The following is a 19,395-nucleotide window of genomic DNA, read 5'->3' as shown; positions in this document are numbered from 1 at the left end:
TCCAGTGACGTGAACAAACAGCTCGTAGCCAAGTAATGAAGTCGTTTAACGTGCACATTGTTTATTTTGTTTTTCGTATTGTTTCACTTCTGTGCTAACTAACTAATATTACCAGTAACAGTTTTGACAAGCGTCGGGCATATTCTATCTAACCTCGACGAGTTTCAACGATGATGAAATGACGAAACATATCGAATTGCTGGCTTTTCATTTTTGTTGGTCGAAAGTTACAAAGTAGTTCATCGTGTAACATTTTGATACATGTACTACATAGTATTGGTTACAATCTCGAAGCCGCAGTCTCGATTCCCTTGTTGCAGTGCTGTTTGATGATCCGGCCAAGCTCTGCGTAAAACTCGCTGTTTCGAAGTACATGTTCAGCGATTTGGTCTGTACATCCAAAAAAAAAATACATTTAATGTAAAAAAAAAAAGATCTTTTAAATCTAACGTTATTTAAATCAATCGGTCCCAAACAAAACTTTTTCTTAAATAACAAATCGGTCGGTAATTTATTAAAATTACGGACCGTTTTGTTACATGTATCATTATGTAGCAGTTGTGTGCAGGGGTTGATACAGTAACATGAGATCTTCCAGCATTCATCATGCACCCCAAGCTGTTCGCGCTGCTGTGTCTGGTTCTGCCACGCTTGACTTCGCCACAAGCCGTTGGAGCGGGTCAGTTTCACTCATTGAGTGGTTCTCATGAATGTGATTTCACATATTTACACCCTCGACGATACACCGCGTATCACCTTCCACCACCAACTAATCAGTTCTCACCAAGCATCTCGATCGACGGAGTTCTCGACGAGAAAGTGTGGGCCGAAGTCCCTTGGAGCGAGCCGTTCCAAGACATTCGCGGCGCAGCATTCTGGTCGCAACCGTGGTTCGCCACCAAGTTCAAACTGCGTTACGACCAAAAATTCCTCTAGCTTGGCGCATATATCGAGGAGACCGAGGTGTGGGCCAATGTATCACAGCGTAATGAGGTCATATTTCACGACAATGACTTCGAAGTGTTCGTTGATGCTGACGGGAGCACGCACAACTATAAAGAATTCGAATTGAACGCCCGGAATGCCACTTGGAATTTGTGGCTCAACCGCCCTTACAGGGATGGTGGACACGAGAACAGTACCCGAGTGGATCCCAAGCATGGATTCGACATGCTTAATGGCGGCATGCAGTCTGCAGTCTTCGTCAAAGGACCTATTAATGATCCATGTACGTTCCAGCTGAAACAGTTCACGTTGACATTGTAGCTTATCAATGCTGTTGATATCTCCGTAGCCGAGCGTCTGCACTATTGGACAGTTGAGATCGCATTACCATTGCAAGAACTTGCATCGCATTCGTCCGCGAAGGTTCCTCCAGTATCCAATTCTTTTTGGCGGATCAATTTCTCTCGCGTCGAGTGGGCTGTTCGTGTCGCCACGGATAGCTACACTGGCAAACAGCACTACGAAAAGAAAGCAGGGCTGAACGAGGAAAACTGGGTTTGGAGTGCACAGTACGCTGTCGATATGCATCGACCAGAGTGGTGGGGATATCTTCAGTTTCGACCGCAAGGCCAATCCCCGCCCAGAATGAGCGACGAGGTGCCTCTTGACCCTGAATGGGGTGTTCGCTACGTCAGTTTTCAGTTTTACTACGCGCAGCATGCATTCCACAAAGTGACGGGGACGTACACTTCAAGCTTGGAGCATTTATTACCGTATTTTACTTCTCGGGAAGCTATTGAGTGCACCAGTCTACTTGACACGAGCGCCACAGAGAAGTCGTTTAGTGCTCAGATTGGGCTGAGAACAAATGATAGATTCGTTGCGAGCATCGAGGAAGACGGATACATTACCGTAGAGAAGGTGAGTAAAGCTAGCATCACTGCGATTGAATGAGGTAACAAAGAAATTGACATGGAAAGTAACTTCATATTTGAGTTTTTACATGATTCGTTCAACGCATTCGTACAACTTCTCTGGGTTGTCTTCACATTTTAGGCGAAGTAGATCCACATGCTGAATGTGACGGCTAGAGCAGCGATACCGCTGCCAGCGACGAGAACGTTGACCCACATGGGCTTAACAAGCTCCGTAGCATCGAGTTTCAGGACCTTGTCCCAGTGGATCATGTACTTCCGCACATCCTCTGAAGGACGGCTCTTGTGTTGTGTCAACAGACTCACTACGACACAAACGACCATAGCTGTGAGCCACAGCAGTAGAGCAAAGTGCTGGAAGTTCATGTAGAAGAAGGTGTTGATGACACCCGGGAGGTCTCCATCCATGCTATCGTCCTTAATCGTCACGAAGATCAAACGTGAGAACCCAAGCAGACCGCCAACAATCATGGCCGAGAACGCGCCGTACACATTCGCTGGTTTCCAAGCAACACCAAGCACAAGCACGATACCAATGGGAGGGGTCAAGTAGCTCTGAATCTCCACAATCTGCTCATAAAGACCCGTTCCGTTGCGCATAATGGGGATCCAGCAGAAGCTTAGCACAGCAAAGACAAGAATGCTCATCCGACCAACCCATACAAGCTGCTTGTGCGAAGCATCCGGACGGAACTTGAGGTAGATATCGTTAGTGACGACCGAGGATCCAGCGGCAAACACGGACGCGAGACTCGACATCATAGCGGTAATGATACTGGAAATCATCAAGCCAATAATTCCATGCGGCATCATCTCCGTGAGAAGCGTCGGGTACGCGGCATCGGTACCGTCGTCAATCTTGCTGAAGTCGAAGTAGATACTGGCAATGATTCCCGGAATGACAATTAAGAACGGAGGCAGCACCTTAAGCATACTAGCAAAGGAGCATCCAGCCTTGGCATTGGCTGTATCTTTGGCTGATAGTACGCGCTGCACGAGGTCCTGATCCATGCACCAGTACCAAATGGAACCCAAAGGTTGGCCGAAAATCATACCGGTCCACGGGTAGTCCGGATCATCGGTAGGCTTCCAGAGATGGAACCATCCAGAGCGATCCTGGTTGGCTAGATTCTCTTTGATCCCTTCAAACCCGCCGATCTGGTTCGTCGAGTACACAAACACCACAAGGCCACCGAGAGTGAAGACGCACATCTGGAAAAGGTCCGTGTACATGACAGCACGTAGACCACCAGCAATACTGTACATGGCACTAAGGGCGATGCAGACGCCAGCACCGAGGTATAGATTCCATCCCAGTGTCGCCTGGAAGACAATTGCACCGCCGTAGATACTTGCACTCATCTTTGTCAACACGTACATGATGACGGTAATGAGTGACAAATAGTGACGGCACGGAGCACCGAAGCGGTATTCGAGGAACTCGGGTGTCGTGTATACACCGCAGCGACGGTAAATTGGGGAGAAGATCCAGCCCAGACATAGGATCAAGATGGCGGCGTACCATTCATACATTGCAACTGCAATGCCACGACGAGCTCCGTCTCCGGCCATACCGATGAAGTGCTCGGCGCCAATGTTGCTTGCAAACAAAGCGCCACCAACGAAGTACCATTGCATGCCGCGGTCGGCCAGGAAGAAGTTGGAAACCTCGTTAACTTGGTGCTCCGGACCATCACGGGCGATTAACGAAGCGGACGGGCGATTTTGAGAGATGGTTGAACCGCGCTCGTCACCGACAGGTAGTTTCTTGCCTGGAGTGGCCTCCGGGGCCAGATAAGCGTCACCAGGGGACTCAAGGGCTTGGGCATTATTGCGTTTAGCTTGTTTGATACAGGGGAAGTAATTGGCCAAGTGGCTCTCTCCAGCTTGGATGGAGGCGATGACAGCCACGACCATCGTGAAGAAGAGCACTGCGACGATGATGAGGATGTCGGCCCAATTGACTTTGGCGCCCCCTGATGTGTCGGGGACCGACTGTGTGTACAGCTCGACCATGTTGTTGCTCGCTTGTGCCCCAGGAGGAGAATTAGAGAATGACAAGCTCTCGTATCGCGTCGGCGTCCATGAATGACACGGACACAGCGGCACCACCTGTATAGAGTCTCACCTAACCAGCCCAGCGCCGTTGCAAGACGGGGCGGTGCCACATTCAATCCAGAAAGAGCTTGCCCTGCCCGAGAAAGCGTCGCTGCTTGCGTGGCAAATGGCAACACCACCATCTTGGCTTGAAGTTCGGATTGCTGATTGGTCAAAACGTAAACCATCTGGAGACCAAATCACGAAAATTGTAGGCTCCTGCATTTGCATCTGTTTACAAAATGCAAGTCCTTTTACAAAAAATATTAATATAGCTTGAAATAAAACCACGAAATCTTTAAGTTCCACAATTGCTGTGGTTGCTTGAACACAGTAACTTTGAGGTTGGCGTTTGCGCTTTCATTTTCAAATCGAGAGCGAATTTTCTAGAAAGCATCATTGGATGTACCACGAGCAACGACATTTATGCATTTACAGGGTGTTCTGGAAGCCACTTCAACGACACCGGGACCTGAGTTCGTAAAAAAAAGTACCCGAAGTTCGAGAATCGCTAGTAGCCAACGCGGGGGTCAGTTTCTTGAATTCGATCGAAACCTCCTACATGTATCGCGGTTTGTAGGCTGTGCGGTGTAGATAGTACTTTTGCGTGCAATCATTTTTTTTTTGATAGATATCCGCGGTTCCTTTGATGAACAGGTAAGAATTATCTTACATCACATCTCGATTTGGGCTGAGAGCGGCACCTTCGGGTGAAGATGCACCAGAGGATTCACACGTATCTTTGATCTTTGATGCTAGGGCCAACTTCAAGTTAAACCACCAAAAATAGTGAAAACACTTTATGTACTGGAGAAATTACTTGACCACCACTTAACGCTAATTAAGATAACGGAGTTCGATGATGCTGAGAGTCGTCTTCTACTGTAGTTACATGTAAAAACTTCATGCCGATCACATTGTCTTCACGAAGAAATGCTGCGCTACTGTTATTAATAATCAGTATCAAACGGTGGCCGCACACCGTGCTTTTTGTTTGTAAAGTGTACATGTAAGTGGTCGACACGACGATTTGCCGGCGCTTGCACCACAACCTCTCGTCGCTCCTTGACAGTTAAAAGGAGCACGCACGTTGAAGTTTAGGACCGATTTGCTTGTTTTACTCGACACCGATGGCTCCCGGTCGAGATATCGACTCGAGTTCAGAGCGAGCATAGCACTGCTCAGAGTACATAATGCTACCGAGCTCCCCTCTTCGAGTGCGGCTTGAACTACAGAGCCAAAAGCTGAGACCTGCTAGTCGACAACATGGATAGCGTGATGCGGAGTTTAATCGCCTTACTCATCCTGACAGAGATGGTCGGCTGGTATTTGAGACTCAAGTGTAACCACAATACTGAGCGCATCACTTGGGCAATGGCTTCAAGTTGAAGCCCTCGCTGGAGGTGTACATGTACGGGATAATACGGGATCTTTGTGCCATACACTTCGCATTCTCGTAGGCGCGGTGGAGCATCGGACGGTCGGTATCTCACCGAACGTTGACCACGAGCAACTTACTCAATTGGTCCAATCAGTTTTATTTGTGAAATCGATAAACCCTCTCCGTCAGTTTTACCTAGGTGACTCTTCTTCAGGTTTAAACAAATTTCATATTTCGACAATCGTGCGGCAGATCAATCATATTCACAGGAGATTTAGGAGACAGACGTTTGGACTACAAGATGCTGATCTCCATTGGCATGGTGCATCAATACTGTACATGTGGAGAGATCTGATCACCGTTCTGCAATTACTCAAGAAGCGACGTTATTGGCTTAGAAAGAATTGGTACCAAACACGGTTCTGAAAGCCTCTGTTGAGACCACCAGCAATACCCTTCTCGACGGAGTGCGGCGATACAAATTCTAAGCCGGCCTTGCGGCTGACACCCTCGCAAACATCGTTGCGATAGTTGTATTATTCTATCGAGATAAATGAGCCCGAGCTTGCACAGCGCAGACCAGATTAGCACCCGTAAGAACACCGTAAAAAATAATTCCGACACAGTGCCATAACAAGCAACGCTAATCTCCCATGTTCGAAGAATTCATATACCAAGCAAGAATACCACGTGCGCAGCTGCCAGGGATGATTTCGTCGAGGTCATTGCCATTTCGTTCAGTTTAGAACTGAGTGCCCGAATAATGCGAGGGTCGAGTTGTTGAAATTGTTTCCTATCATCTACAACCCATTGCTGCAACCATTGCAGCACCAACCATACATCGGGAGAGTCTTCATCTTCATCGCCATCTAAAAGTGACAACAGTGCTGTACACAGCGCATTACGTGCCATGATTGACAGTGCCACCATACATGGAGTCTGTATCATCATCATCAGACGCCGTAGCAAGTTTAAGTCGTCTTCGACTATGCACAAACGAAACGCTAGCTCATACTCGCCGCACTGTGCCGCTTCCAAAGCTGCCTCAGCCCTAGTGAGCTCGAGGTTGGTAGCCATGTTGTTATCGTCCTGCTCGTTATCATCATCAACGTAAATGTCGTGGTTTGACTGGAAGGCTTCAGTCTGGTTAAGTATACGAGGCCTTCGGGACTTCGGAAGCGCTATTTGAGGGATATCCTGATGCTGCGCGCGACGTGATCGTGTTTGTGCTCTCTGCTTTGCTACAAACTGTTTTAAAGTATTAACGGATTCCATTGCTCCTGCCAGTGCTTGCATGGATCGTGGTTGTTTGTCAACTCCCTCTGCAACGGACGATTTCAATGCCACGTTGCTTAAACCCGACTCTGTGCGCGATGTTTGGTTGCGCTGATCTCCGCTACTCATCTCATCTTGCGACGGTTTCTCGGCTTCATCATCATTTTCTGGTGCAGCACCATGATCCATGTATGATTCCGTGAATATCTCGTCATCTGGAGTAGATTCTGGACGCCGTGGCAAAAGCTGAGTCGCTGTCCCATTATATATTGCTGCTTCTTGAATCGTTCTGACTGAATTTGTGAGAGATACCTGGTTGTCTTCAGCAGTGATAGATTCTTGTGATGGCAAAGCCTCATCGCCTGCATGCTCGTCAAAACTCTGCTCGTTTATATCTTCTACCACTTCGGATGGAGAATCTGGCTTCCCTTTGTTCGACTCAGCGATTTCAGTGTCATGCCTGCTATTCTCTACCGATTTTGCCCAACGTTTGCTAGTAAATGAGTAGCCTGGCGGTTTGGGTGGAACGAAGTCATAAGTAGAAGCACTCGTGCTGGACCGGAGCTCCCCACGTGCTTGTGGACACATCTTCTCTAAACATTCAAACGCCATTGCAGCAGGAATGGCAGCTTCGCGGACGACAGAAACCGAATCATGGCGGCCAGCGAGCACGAGGGCTCGAACTCGATCCTGTAAGTGACACAAATTGGTGAGTCCGGATTCACATTTCAATCTGGAGAATAACGTACCAACTGCGACTGAAAATACTCTTTAGCAATCTCTACAGTAGAGCACCACGCAGACTCTTGCAAAGCAAATACATCGAGCACCAGAGTCAACAGTTCTAGACCACGTTTACGTAACATCCAGTTATCTCGAGGGCCGCATTGGAAGGAATCCTCGATCGCTTCGTAGATGGAACTAATATATGGAGCAAAGTCGTCCCCAAGCTGCGTAAAAGACCCTTTTTCTTGGGCATCTCGAGCCAGCAGACATGCTGATTGGAGCAATAGAAACAAAGATGAAAAGGTGGCAAACATCGTGCTACCGTCCATCTTCGCGACGATGTCGGCCAAGAGATTCTTGAAAAATGGTCGGATTCGCACGGCATGAGCGAGGATGGTGCTTGGACCTGGTACGGATACTCCATCAAAATCAACAGGGCGAAGCAGACCACAGAGACACCTGGTGGCTGCTTCGCCCACAGCACTAGTCTCCTTCGCAAACACTGCAGCTACCACTTCAAATGGCTGCGTAGTACTCCCAGCATCAGGCAGCGATATTGTGGGGCATGGCAAGACGTACAAGGCAATGGCTGACACCAATATCACGCATGCATCCGTTGTCTTTGCGTGTTTGTCGCGAAGACGAAGGCAAGTATACGATAGAATCCTTGGTAGAAGCTTTGCTGACTGGACTGGATGGCATCTACAGAGTGCTGCAATGAGAAGAACAAGCATGCGTCGGGTAGAAGAGCGACCAGGCTTCTGCATTAAAAAACTGTGAGTATATCTTACCCAATCGAAGCTTTAAACAAGTTCGGCTTACCTTGTTTTTTTCGATCAGCGCATACACTTCCTTCACCGTTGATGGTCCTAGGCCTGGAAAGCATTCACTACAGAAGAATTTTGAATATGCAAATCTGATAAAATGCACGTTTTCAAGGTCGAGTTCGTACATGAGCGTAGCGAAAGCTTGTTGTTGTGTATCTCGGTCTTCCAAGCGGCCGATTAGAACATTCAAATTCGATATTTCTTGAGTTTGTCGCTCCTTGGTCTTGCGGTCCTGCTTTTTCTTCTTGATCGTACCTTTGGGGCTTAAACTGTCCTTTATCGACCCAACTCTTGTGCGCCCGGGTGCACGTCGTTGAAAATTCGCCTCCATCATTGTTGACAATATAATCGACTACTTAGTATTCTGAATCTCGACTTCTTCTTATGGGTAGCAAGAGTGATCGAAAAATAAAAAGATATTTACGGCTTCCAAATAAAGCTGCAGTCCAGCGTGTTATTTTGGGCCTTGTTTTCCTCCAAGTGGAACCAATTGGTAGAGTTATCCGTAGAATGCGCTGATTGGAGAGAGCATGTCCATGTCGGACAGGTCGTCCGTGCAGATGCTGGAGAAGTCGCTACGCTGAGACCACCACAACGGCGAGTTCATGCCATGGTCGCTCATCTCATCCGAGTTTTCAAAAGTTTCTCCCCACGAGATCTCCCCGGTGCAGCTCTCAAATGCTACACTGTTTTGCAAGTGGAAATCTTCACCAACGTCCAAGGTTGGGTGAGGCAGGACACTAGGCGCGATGGTGACCTCCCACGACTGAGATTGAGAATCTGAAAGACTCAGTCGAACCTCCAGTGGCTTCAGTTCCGAGCTGTAGGCGATGTTGGGCATCTCAAAGTCCTTCGCAACATTGTCGTATCCAGCTATCTGCTCGATCTTGTTTGGGTCTCCGCGAACGAAGCAGTCATGACGATAGATGCTGAAGTCCCAGTGACTCTCGTCCAAGCACTCAAAGTTCAACGCCTCCAGCGTCTGATGAACCGAGCAGACTCGTAGCCCAAGAAGTTGAGCGAGCTTAGCTTCTCCTGCATGTTCCACGATGAACTGTGCCCCATCCTCGAGCCACGCAAGCGCGTCTCGCTCGAGCTCATTGTCCAGAAGGAAATGCAGCCTCTCCAGAAGATTTCTCCAGCTCCAAATCTCCCCAGGAATGTCGAGTTCTGCTTGAAAATACCAACGTTAATTCTCGACACGCTCTGCAACTTCAACGCATTTTCCGACCGTCTGGCAGCTTCTTGTGCTTCAAGCCTCGCCCTTCCACATCGCTGTCGTCTGAAAGAGCCCCCAATCCGTTAGTTGGCCGACTCATGGCCTATACGCACTGCAAGACGACGCACCGCTCGCTTCACGTACTCGACGCCCCATGCCCAGCGATCAAAGCGCACTTCAACTTCAACTTTGCCGCCAAATTCAATTTATGAAACAATTCAAACGTGAATCGAAAAAGGCAACTGCAATTCAAATTTCACTTCAACTGTCACAAGTCGAATTCCGCATTCATTCTTCAATTTTGCCTTGGGGTGCGCAAGACAGGAGCAAGAAGAAGGAAAAGATGGGCGGAGGTGACGTTGGCAAAGCTTTCACCGCCGCGTTGGAGCGCACTGGCACCACATTGACATCACAGGACCTGGTGGAGCAGTATGCACCTCTTCCCCAAGCAGACAAGCAGCCAATTGTGCTAGAGCAGTGTAAGTTCTTCGCCTTGTTTGATGCCGATCCTGTTTAAGCACGAGAAGAGACGGACAAGAAGCGGCAAGAAGCTCGCGAGCTTCGTGGCGATCACTATGTCCGGGATATCATGATGTCCGATCGCCACCATCCGTTGAAAAAAACGCCGGCAATTCGAATTCCGCTTGGTATCAGAAGAGAAAGCCAAGCTGGCAGCTAATGGTGTTGCCGCTGCTGAGCGTATGCACGCTAAGAGCTTCGGAGAGAACAACTACAGACTGTACACGGACGACTTGCCGGTCTTCGTGACTGCCGACTCCGTTCTACACGCATGGCACCGTTCTTTCGACGCTTTTCTTTCAGATTTGGAGACCGAGATCCTAGCCAGGAAGCTGGAGTTGGTGTTACGGGCCTAGAGACGCAGCTCATTACAGGGCATCCTTTAGTGGAAGATGCAACGGCGGGAACTACCACACCAACGACAAGACCCACGTCGTTTGCTTTGCTTGGCCAGCGCTTCGTGTGGAGCTCGTTCATCTTCACTCGGCTGGTGTACGACCAAGTGCTGCAAGACGACACAAAACCAGCTCGACGTATTCCAAGTGCTGTCGATGTCGCCTTTGCACTGTTCGGCAACAATGAAGCAGCCACCGAGATCGCTCGTCGAATGGAGGACCATGCACCTGAGCCTGATGACACGAACTGTGACGGCAAGGAGTTTGTGCCACACCGCGACGGTATCCAATTCGCCTCAAACCTAGTAGCACTGCGTCAGGTCATTGACGAGGAATTTAACGACGATGATGACAGCAAGCCGAGGACTACGGCCACTGGAAATTCTAGCATCAGTTCGCTGTGGCTTCAAGCCCTACGAGCGCTATCAAGACCATCTCCTAACAGCGCCAGCACATTTCACACGAGCACGTGGCAGCGACGCCAAATGAACACGCAGATCGCATCATTCACGCAGCTTCGACACGGCTCGGTGCTGTACGCCAAGTTACACGTGCACTCCAATGTGCGAGTATCCAGACGGCATGGTCGATCCTTACCCGCTCTTTTGGAAGAAGATGTTCGAGGTGGCTCTGCGAGTAAAAGTATCGCTGGTGGTATATTCCACCGTGAAGAATTCTTTGACAACTTCACTCGACAATGAAGACACTTGGAGACATAGCTGTGTGTCAAGTCAGCAACTAGCAACTCAGCGAAGACCAAGTGAAGTCATGAAGTCGGTGATGGAGCAGGAATCGCTTGGAAGTGGACAAACACGGTACGCCGGGTGGTATCCAAAACTCTTCTATGCGTGGCGCGAGGATTCGGCCAAGTGTGACGTGCTGGTCACTGACGCACACACGGATAACCCGTCGGTTGAACACGGAGATCCTGGATGCGTGCTGCATCTCGGAGTTGGCGACCCTCTTGTGGCTTTCTTCGTTGTGAATGGGGTTGTGTATGTTGGTCTAGTGTTCAGCAGTTACGAGCTCACCTCGCCAATCAACAAACGTCTGCGTGACGCAGAGTTTGCCTCAGATGCAAGCTCCTCTGTGGGCTCAGCAATCGTATCTGTATAGCGACAAGCAGATTGGAGATGATGCTCAAAGCAAGCTCCAGTAGGAACTCAAGGCGCATCTGCGGGGGCCAAGAGAAAACTTTTGGTTACACGGAAGGAAGGCTCCAGCATCTTGCATATTCATTCTACACGTCACGATTCAGCCTACAACAAGTGTCATAACTCAAGCCTACAGTTGGCAACACATCAGAAAAAACAAGTGTCGTTATAGCCTCGAATCGTATGTTGCACGGCAACATCTATCTATCGGATCGTGGTAATTGTCGTCGGATGTCTACGCTTGTTCTAGCCCGTCGGACCATTTTCCACCTGTACCTGTCGGGTCCATCGGGTCGATAACACCGTCGTCACGCTTACGCCTTTTGTCACGGTGTCCTTGTGAGATTGCGTTGTTTTGTGTCCTTGATGCAGGTCGCTTCTTGGCTGAGGTGGTTTGGTCACTGTTTGGTTTTGCATCTGACGCAGAATTTGTGCTTGTTTTTGTCTTGGCCACCGAATGTCCACAGCCTTTCAGGATGCTGTCGAGTTTCGCTTTCGCCTCAATAGCTTGCGCTGACATCCAGAAGTGAACGTTAGAGTGCAATTGCGTTCAAGAAGAGCTCCCTGTGCCTCTCACCTAAAGACACACTCCGTGCAACTGGCTGTGTCCACGTCGTCTCGTTCGTCTTTCGATTCCAGTAGTAAACATCCCCACTCGCGGCATCGGGTACTTCTTCCCATCCACTTTTCAACATCAACCAACAAACCGTCAACTCCAGAACATCAAAGCCTTAACCAAAAACAGCGTACTCATACTCTGCCAAGCTGTCCGCCGTCGTCTTAGGCTCAGCAGTTTCCACCTTCTTCACAGCCGAACTCCCAGGTCGCTCCCACACTGTCTCGTTGGTCGTCTAAAGCCGCAAAATCTCGGTTCAATCACGCCCAACACCCTCTAAACTGCTCAATCCATAAACACTCACCTCGTTCCAATAGTATGAATCTCCCGACGCCGGATCCACCACCTCCTGCCACCCTGGGGGCAGCGCATTGGATTGTTCCGTTGTCGTTTTCGACTCCAATCGGTAACTTTCCACCTTCTGCTCGATCTGATGTGCCTTCTGTAGCTCCTGCGCTCGTCTCAATGCTACTGCATGCAGTGTGTTGTCTCTCACTCGAGGATCGAACTTGTCGGCCGCTGACGGCTTTGGTTGCGCACCAATCACGCGGCGTTGAGCCACTGCGGATGTGGCATTGGCTGTTTGTTTCTGTCGGAGCTGCTGTTGCTGAGCCAATTCACGTTGGCTGGGACCGCTTCCAGTTGAGTGGAGGTACTTGAGCGCTTCAGCTCGAGCTTTCTGGGCTGCGAGCTCCTTCTTGAGCCTATCGGCAGCGACAGCGGGCTTAGGTGGCATCAGAAGTTGTGCAGGAGTGTAAATTGGACACTAAAGTGTCAGATGCTCTTTAAATGTATTCTAGAAACTCATTTGGCTTAATGAGCATTATTGCAGAGTTGAAGTTGCTCTTATAGCACATGACCTGCATGGTATCCTCACTCGACATGCAATAGACGCGAAGGTACCGCTAGACAACGGGACCTTATCCTTTTGCAAGCATCGGATACTTCGCCTTCATGTCATCGTTATTATGCGCCAACGAAATTGTGATAGTCATGTGGATGATGACAGTGCCGTTGTCTGGATGAAAATACTTGCGCCATTACTTGCGTTGGTTATAGTTATTTTGAGGCTCGAAACCTCACCGTTGCACGGGTGGTGTAGATTTTCTTCATTCTCCTTCCAGACTCCCGGACTTGCAGAGTAGACTGAGTTGACTACTGAGAGCAGCAATATCGAAGTGAAAAGAACTGCAGCACAATGTTGAGAAGGTGAGCTGGCGTTTGTCCAAGTACGCAGGCCCACTCGCATGAACTCACACCTGAGCATCTAATGCAGTCCAGAACTTCATGCGCAAGCTGGGCCATGCCCCGAGCAAAGCAGTGATCAGCGTCTTGAAATTCGTCCAACAACGTTACCAGCACCGCTTTCTGGTGCCGAGGTATGGAAAAATATCGTAGACACTGCGATCTACGAACCTCAGCCCAAATTGTTTTTTTTTTCTAGGCCACCCAGGCATTACTGAAAGCAAAGATCCGTGAAATTCAGTCCAGCCCAGTGCTGACACCGAAGCAAAAGGCAGAGTCTGTGCAGAATCTCATGATGAAGGACTGGAATGATGCCAAATCGAAGGCTGGTGTTATCAAAACGGAATGCAATGCGGAAGTGGAGCGCAAACGGCTTTCATACCACGTATGTTTGTAAATAACGTGGACGCCAAATGCACGTGAACTAATAATGCTTCTTGTAGGATGAAGCAAAAACGATCTTGGGGTGCAGTCATTACCAGTACGTTATGGTCGCGAGCAATAATATCAAGAAGAATCTAACGAATTGGGTAACGCTGATTGTTTCCAGACGGAAATGTAAGCTGCTCGGTAAATGCTGCGGGAAATGGTATTCTTGCCGCTTTTGCCACGGTAGGTTGCTGCAATTCAGAAGTATCAGCATCCCGAACCAACTTTTTGTAATTGTCCCTACCTCACAGACGACAACGAAGATCACGCCTTTGATCGCTATGCCACCGAATCGGTATCATGCATGAAATGCGATACAGTGCAGCCGATCAGCAAAACTTGTATGAACGAGGACTGTAGATGCGAATTTGGATGCTACTACTGCGACGTATGCAAATTCATCGATGACGACCACAACAAAGACATTTATCATTGCGATAAGTGCAAAATCTGCCGCATTGGCAAAGGGCTGGACATCGACTATTTTCATTGCGACCGTTGCAATGCCTGCATGAGCATCACGTTGAAAAAGCACAAGTGCGTAGAGCGATCGCTCGAGTCCGACTGTCCGATCTGCCACGCTTACATGTTCACGTCCACGACGCCAGTCATGTTCCTTCCCTGTGGGCACTGTATGCATGTATCGTGCTACGAAGAGTACACGCTGGTACGTGAGAGCTACAACCGATTTGGAAGGTGCTTCCACTAACGATTAATTACGTTGGTTTGCAGACAAACTACATCTGCCCACTCTGTTCGAAATCTCTTGGAGACATGGAGCTGTACTTTGCCAGTATTGATGAGCTGCTCGAACGCGAGCATATGCCGGCTGAGTATCAGGACTATAAGTCGTTGATCTACTGCAGCGACTGCGAGCGCAAGTCTACCACCAAGTTCCACTTCGTTTATCACAAGGTGAGATACTAGTAGATGCTATTCCTTCCAGAGCATTCATTAAAGAAATTCACACGTCTTGCTTTGCCAGTGCCAATACGAAGACTGTATGTCATACAACACGAAGCTACTGCGGCAGTTCAAAGATTCCGAAGATCAGGTTGCATGTGGCCCTGTCAGTCAGACTCATACACTCTAGCAGCGAGCAGAGCGCTAATCAAAAGCGAAAAATGACCTAGAAGCTATCAACTTCTCTATCTACTTCCGGTATTGCAGTACTTTGATTACAATTGTTGCGGTATGTACGACCCAGTTCTTGAGGAGTTTGACGAATGGAGAAGTCGTCGTCCTCTACACACATAGGGCCATTGGAGGTTATTCTAGCGCCCGTGGGGGTGACACGACATGCCTTGGACCCTCAACGCAGCGAGGCACTTTTCAGCGCCCCAAGCATTGAAAGTCCTTGCACGCATGTCCTCAAAAGACCCACAGCGCAGCATGTAGTAGACTTTGTAGTTAGCATAAGAAAACTACGAGCATGAGATCGCAATGCAGTCGAAATGCCAAGTGAAGCTGCAAAGTGATTTACTTGTCTGTGAACCGGCTTCTCTCCTCCAGTCTTTCATTATCAATATCTCATTGGCCAAAATACTACCAAATATTGTCCAATAGTGGAAGCGTAATTACCGCTTCAACTTCCAAGATGGCTACATGCAGTCCTTGGGCATCGGACGCTTGTTCTTGTAGCACCAGAGCACGAACTCACCAACTTTAGAGCGTCTGACTGATTCGTATCGTTCCCGGAAGATCGGATCTACGATCGAATCCATCGACATGTACGGTGTGACGAATTCGTGCTGTGGAGGCAGGACAATTGGCGCGAGATGGGAGCAGAACGAAATGTCCGCGGCAGAAAATGAGTCTCCAGCGAGGAATCGAGTGCCGACGGGGCCATCACCGAGCTCTTTCTCAGCCTCTCTCAAGATGCCTTCAATGCGCGACCACGATCTCTCCGCGGACTTCTCGTTGATTTTCAACGCACGCACCAACACAAGCCTCAGCGCGGGAAACAGAAGTCGTATCGTCGAGCGCTGCACCAAACCGTCAATTGGGTCCGCCATTATCCTCTGGGATACCTTTTCATCCTGAAACATCGTATAGTAGACTGCAACAGCATAACATTCAGTCCGTCCGAGCCAATCAAAGAAAAAGTACTTGCTTACCGCAACGACGGGCGTGTGGTCCGAGTTTGGTGTCGAAGAATTTTTCCTGATCTTTCGCCTTTTCATTGGGGTATAGCTCCTGATGCTTTTCAGCGCAAAATGCCATGATATCTGCGCTGTCAGTCAGAACCACTTTGGGGGAAGATGGAACTACTAGCAACGGCACGGAGCGGCCTCCTTTAGGCTTTGTCGATAGGTAGGCGAACAAAGGAGCCCACTTCTCTTCAACAAACGGGATCTTGGCAACGCGGAGTGCCCATCGAGCTTTCTCGGCATAATTGGATGCTGGGATCGTGACGAGCGTGGCCTTGGGCTCTCGACTTGCTATCGACGATAGGTAACAGCTTCCAGACCTTCGGACGACAGGGACGAGCGTCTTCGCAAGTCTAACGCCCCTCAACATGCTGCGGTTAATGTCACCAGCACAAATCTTCTTGTGGCGACTAGTTGAGCTTGAGACTTACTCACGCAATCTCCGTTGGCCAAGTGAACTGAACAATAACTTCAAGGTACAAAATAAAAGAGAGGAACCTGATGTGAAGTAAACTAACATGTAAGCTTCCTGCGGCCAGTGAATTTAAAAAAAAAAGCAGAAGAAAACGGTAATTTACGCCCGAGCTTTTAGTAAAGGAACGACTTGCGTTCCCAGTGAGGCAAGTCTTGCACCGATATCTCCGTCTCCGCGACGTTGTCATTGTTGGAGTTGCAGAGGTAGGAACGTTGAGCCCATCCTGATGCACGCACCGTCGATAGTTCTGCTTGAAAGTCTTCATCACTCAAACGCTTGTCAACGGGGGTCAGGAACTCGTAGCTGGTAAACACAGGGCCAGCGTACATGACTTCGTTAACGACGAAAAACGCCACGATGGGATCACCCACGCCCAAATGCAAAATGCTTCCTGGATCGCCGTGTTCCACTGATGGAATGTCGGTGTGAACGTCCACGACTAATACATCGCGATTTCCTGCGTCCTTAGGGGAGCCGTAAAACAGTTGAGGATACCAACCATTGTACTTTGTCTCTCCACTTCCAAACGACGATTTCTCCATCACCGATTTCATGAACCTCACTTGTTCATAGCTCAATTCTTCATTGCTTGTCTGGAGGAGGGCAATTTCTTCAATTGTTTCCATTGTTGATGCGAATGTCTTGAAGACTTGATATCCTTTTGCAATACTATATCCACGTGAAGAAGAATCGCCAAGCGAATTCGACGCTTGAGTAGCAATGTCCTTCATTCGCATCGCCATTTTTCCAATTAGGTTCCAAAACACTGGGTACGGATCGACCATTCCATATGGATACTCACAAAGCATGCGACGCATGTAGCTTTGCTTCGCATAAAGTACTGTGTCGTGTCGAAGCTGCGTGAATGATGCGATCTGCGTGTTCATTTGGCGTCGCTGCCACGTGCTCGTGTGAAATGTGCTGGCGCTGTTAGGAGATGGTCTTGATAGCGCTCGTAGGGCTTGAAGCCACAGCGAACTGATGCTAGAATTTCCAGTGGCCGTAGTCCTCGGCTTGCTGTCATCATCGTCGTTAAATTCCTCGTCAATGACCTGACGCAGTGCTATTAGGTTTGAGGCGAATTGGATACCGTCGCGGTGTGGCACAAACTCCTTGCCGTCACAGTTCGTGTCATCAGGCTCAGGTGCATGGTCCTCCATTCGACGAGCGATCTCGGTGGCTGCTTCATTGTTGCCGAACAGTGCAAAGGCGACATCGACAGCACTTGGAATACGTCGAGCTGGTTTTGTGTCGTCTTGCAGCACTTGGTCGTACACCAGCCGAGTGAAGATGAACGAGCTCCACACGAAGCGCTGGCCAAGCAAAGCAAACGACGTGGGTCTTGTCGTTGGTGTGGTAGTTCCCGCCGTTGCATCTTCCACTAAAGGATGCCCTGTAATGAGCTGCGTGCCCAGACCCTTCTGGACTATTTGCTGCTGCAGATCAAGTAGAAGTGTCTCCCTATCCGGACCAAGCTTGCTCAAAATCGAGCTCGCTATGTTCGTTGGGATCACAAGTTTGGCAAGCTCATGTGCAGAAAGAGAATCAGCTCCGAGGTTACCGTCGGCAACAAGGCACGAAATAAGGGAATCCGCCCTCTCAATATCACTCAAACTGTCCGATTCTTGAAGACATTGAACCAGCACAACTGCACATAGCAATTGATGCAGATCATCCTGCTGGTTTTCCCCTCCAGCGATGCGAAAATCAATTGTCCCGAGCCACATCATCGCTCGAAAATAATTCTTCAAAGCTTCCGACTTGGTATAATGTCCACGGGGCTTGAAAAGCGAAAAATCAATGGTGCGTTTCGACGAAAACATTTCAACATCGGCGGTTTTCTCTGCTCCAAGTGCTGTCCATAGTGATGTGAGGTTGGAGGGAGTCTCCCCTCTTAGCAAACTCAACCCAACAGTAAGGAAGTTGTCAACATCCTTCATCGCTATAGCAACATGAGGATCCGCTTTCGACAACAAAGTCTTGCACTGATATAGAGTAGAGCTCACTATCTTGTCCAGGAGTGGAGACAGGAACAATTCTAGTTCGACCAAGAACGCGTCAAAACTGCGGTGCCAAGCGTGTAAAATGGAGTCTGTTGTCACGTACACAGGCAAATCGTCTGTGTACAGTCGATAGTAAATCTCAGCGAAGCTCTCAGCTTGCATACGTTGCGATGCCACTACACCAGTGGCAGCCAACGTGGATCTTTCTTCTTGTGTCAATCGGAAGTCGAATTGTCGATTCTTCTTGAGCGGGTGATGATGTTTGGACCTTTTCAATTGCCGAATGAACTCGGCGCCATGAAGTTTCTGAGCGTCTTCACGCTTCTTTTCCATCTCGTCTCGAGCTTTCGCTGGGTCAGCGTTGAACAAGTCAAAGGATTTGCACCGCTCCAGGTCGATGGGACTATTGTCTACCAAAGAAGGTTGTGAAGGATACATGGCCACCAGATCTCTCGATGTCAACGACGTTCCCGTTCGCGCTAATGCAGCGTCGAAGGCGCTTCCGACATCGCCTCCACCCATGCTCCTGGTTTATCTTGTTGCTTTCCAAAGCAAGATGGAAAATAATCCTTGTCACTATAAGTCTGGCCCTGATTATCTGGGTACAAAAAAAATAGAATGAAGGTATCAAGAATTTGAATCCAAGAGTGGTCTCAATGAGAATCTCACAAGGTGCACCATTTCCTGGCAAAGACCTCCGCCTAAAATGACGCTTCACGAGCTGGTGTCGACGCCGAAGTAGCAGCTTCAGGCTGCACGTCAACAGATTGCTACATCGTTTCGACCATATTCGGATGGAGTGAATTCGTCACTTCGACGAAGCACTCTTGACTTGCGTTTTGTTAACTCTGCAACGCAATTACTTGACAGCGAGGAGTCTCGCGGTTGCGTTGATTTTCAGTGGTTTTACAGCACAACGAGTGTTGCAGTTCTTTTCTTCAACAGCCTGTCGGAAGAGATGGGTCGATTGTATGGAAGCTGACTGACTGACACAAACTCCATTT

At 48.9% G+C, this 19,395-nt stretch overlaps 11 protein-coding genes across 12 annotated transcripts; 5 read left to right on the top strand and 6 right to left on the bottom strand.

Annotated features, from left to right (window-relative positions):
- Window positions 1–606: 606 nt before the first annotated feature.
- PPTG_05401 (hypothetical protein) lies at window positions 607–936 on the top strand (the record flags this gene model as incomplete). The annotated part of the gene is made up of 1 exon (XM_008898944.1): window positions 607–936. One exon carries the CDS (start codon window positions 607–609, stop codon window positions 934–936), a length of 330 nt encoding a protein of 109 aa, XP_008897192.1.
- Window positions 937–1,170: 234 nt separating this feature from the next.
- PPTG_05400 (hypothetical protein) lies at window positions 1,171–1,899 on the top strand (the record flags this gene model as incomplete). The annotated part of the gene is made up of 2 exons (XM_008898943.1): window positions 1,171–1,228; window positions 1,295–1,899. The coding sequence occupies 2 exons, from the start codon at window positions 1,171–1,173 to the stop codon at window positions 1,897–1,899; spliced, it is 663 nt and encodes a 220-aa protein (XP_008897191.1).
- A 13-nt stretch (window positions 1,900–1,912) lies between these two features.
- Window positions 1,913–4,209, bottom strand: PPTG_05399 (hypothetical protein). Its single transcript, XM_008898942.1, has one exon. It carries the CDS (start codon window positions 3,894–3,896, stop codon window positions 1,998–2,000), a length of 1,899 nt encoding a protein of 632 aa, XP_008897190.1. The 5' UTR covers window positions 3,897–4,209; the 3' UTR covers window positions 1,913–1,997.
- Window positions 4,210–6,024: 1,815 nt separating this feature from the next.
- Window positions 6,025–8,517, bottom strand: PPTG_05398 (hypothetical protein; the record flags this gene model as incomplete). The annotated part of the gene is made up of 4 exons (XM_008898941.1): window positions 6,025–7,323; window positions 7,383–8,120; window positions 8,182–8,248; window positions 8,312–8,517. The coding sequence occupies 4 exons, from the start codon at window positions 8,515–8,517 to the stop codon at window positions 6,025–6,027; spliced, it is 2,310 nt and encodes a 769-aa protein (XP_008897189.1).
- A 59-nt stretch (window positions 8,518–8,576) lies between these two features.
- On the bottom strand, window positions 8,577–9,556 carry PPTG_05397 (hypothetical protein). The gene is made up of 2 exons (XM_008898940.1): window positions 9,534–9,556; window positions 8,577–9,468 (listed from the first exon to the last, which is right to left on the bottom strand). Exon 2 carries the CDS (start codon window positions 9,025–9,027, stop codon window positions 8,686–8,688), a length of 342 nt encoding a protein of 113 aa, XP_008897188.1. The 5' UTR covers window positions 9,028–9,468; window positions 9,534–9,556; the 3' UTR covers window positions 8,577–8,685.
- Window positions 9,557–9,715: 159 nt separating this feature from the next.
- On the top strand, window positions 9,716–11,020 carry PPTG_05396 (hypothetical protein; the record flags this gene model as incomplete). The annotated part of the gene is made up of 1 exon (XM_008898939.1): window positions 9,716–11,020. The coding sequence occupies exon 1, from the start codon at window positions 10,196–10,198 to the stop codon at window positions 11,018–11,020; it is 825 nt and encodes a 274-aa protein (XP_008897187.1). The 5' UTR covers window positions 9,716–10,195.
- A 67-nt stretch (window positions 11,021–11,087) lies between these two features.
- On the top strand, window positions 11,088–11,435 carry PPTG_05395 (hypothetical protein; the record flags this gene model as incomplete). Its single annotated transcript, XM_008898938.1, has 1 exon — window positions 11,088–11,435. One exon carries the CDS (start codon window positions 11,088–11,090, stop codon window positions 11,433–11,435), a length of 348 nt encoding a protein of 115 aa, XP_008897186.1.
- Window positions 11,436–11,489: 54 nt separating this feature from the next.
- Window positions 11,490–12,849, bottom strand: PPTG_05394. Of its 2 annotated transcripts, XM_008898936.1 has the most exons (4): window positions 12,394–12,849; window positions 12,230–12,324; window positions 12,051–12,157; window positions 11,490–11,986 (listed from the first exon to the last, which is right to left on the bottom strand). In XM_008898936.1, the coding sequence occupies exons 1-4, from the start codon at window positions 12,823–12,825 to the stop codon at window positions 11,709–11,711; spliced, it is 912 nt and encodes a 303-aa protein (XP_008897184.1). In that variant the 5' UTR covers window positions 12,826–12,849; the 3' UTR covers window positions 11,490–11,708. The 2 variants fall into 2 exon arrangements, with proteins under 2 accessions (XP_008897184.1, XP_008897185.1); XM_008898937.1 differs by having other exon boundaries at window positions 11,490–12,157.
- A 438-nt stretch (window positions 12,850–13,287) lies between these two features.
- On the top strand, window positions 13,288–14,863 carry PPTG_05393 (hypothetical protein; the record flags this gene model as incomplete). Its single annotated transcript, XM_008898935.1, has 8 exons — window positions 13,288–13,298; window positions 13,366–13,468; window positions 13,534–13,719; window positions 13,778–13,815; window positions 13,885–13,946; window positions 14,015–14,430; window positions 14,496–14,678; window positions 14,749–14,863. The coding sequence occupies 8 exons, from the start codon at window positions 13,288–13,290 to the stop codon at window positions 14,854–14,856; spliced, it is 1,107 nt and encodes a 368-aa protein (XP_008897183.1). The 3' UTR covers window positions 14,857–14,863.
- Window positions 14,864–15,229: 366 nt separating this feature from the next.
- Window positions 15,230–16,377, bottom strand: PPTG_05392 (hypothetical protein). Its single transcript, XM_008898934.1, has 2 exons — window positions 15,881–16,377; window positions 15,230–15,822 (listed from the first exon to the last, which is right to left on the bottom strand). Exons 1-2 carry the CDS (start codon window positions 16,281–16,283, stop codon window positions 15,365–15,367), a joined length of 861 nt encoding a protein of 286 aa, XP_008897182.1. The 5' UTR covers window positions 16,284–16,377; the 3' UTR covers window positions 15,230–15,364.
- PPTG_05391 (hypothetical protein) lies at window positions 16,368–18,993 on the bottom strand. The gene has a single exon (XM_008898933.1). It carries the CDS (start codon window positions 18,911–18,913, stop codon window positions 16,502–16,504), a length of 2,412 nt encoding a protein of 803 aa, XP_008897181.1. The 5' UTR covers window positions 18,914–18,993; the 3' UTR covers window positions 16,368–16,501.
- Between the last annotated feature and the right edge of the window lie 402 nt (window positions 18,994–19,395).

The sequence above is a fragment of the Phytophthora parasitica genome, assembly GCF_000247585.1.
Source record: "Phytophthora parasitica INRA-310 unplaced genomic scaffold supercont2.7, whole genome shotgun sequence".
Taxonomy (NCBI): Eukaryota; Oomycota; class Peronosporomycetes; order Peronosporales; family Peronosporaceae; genus Phytophthora; species Phytophthora nicotianae.
The sequence above is the reverse complement of the archived record's forward strand: the minus strand, read 5'-3'. Positions and strand labels throughout refer to the sequence as shown.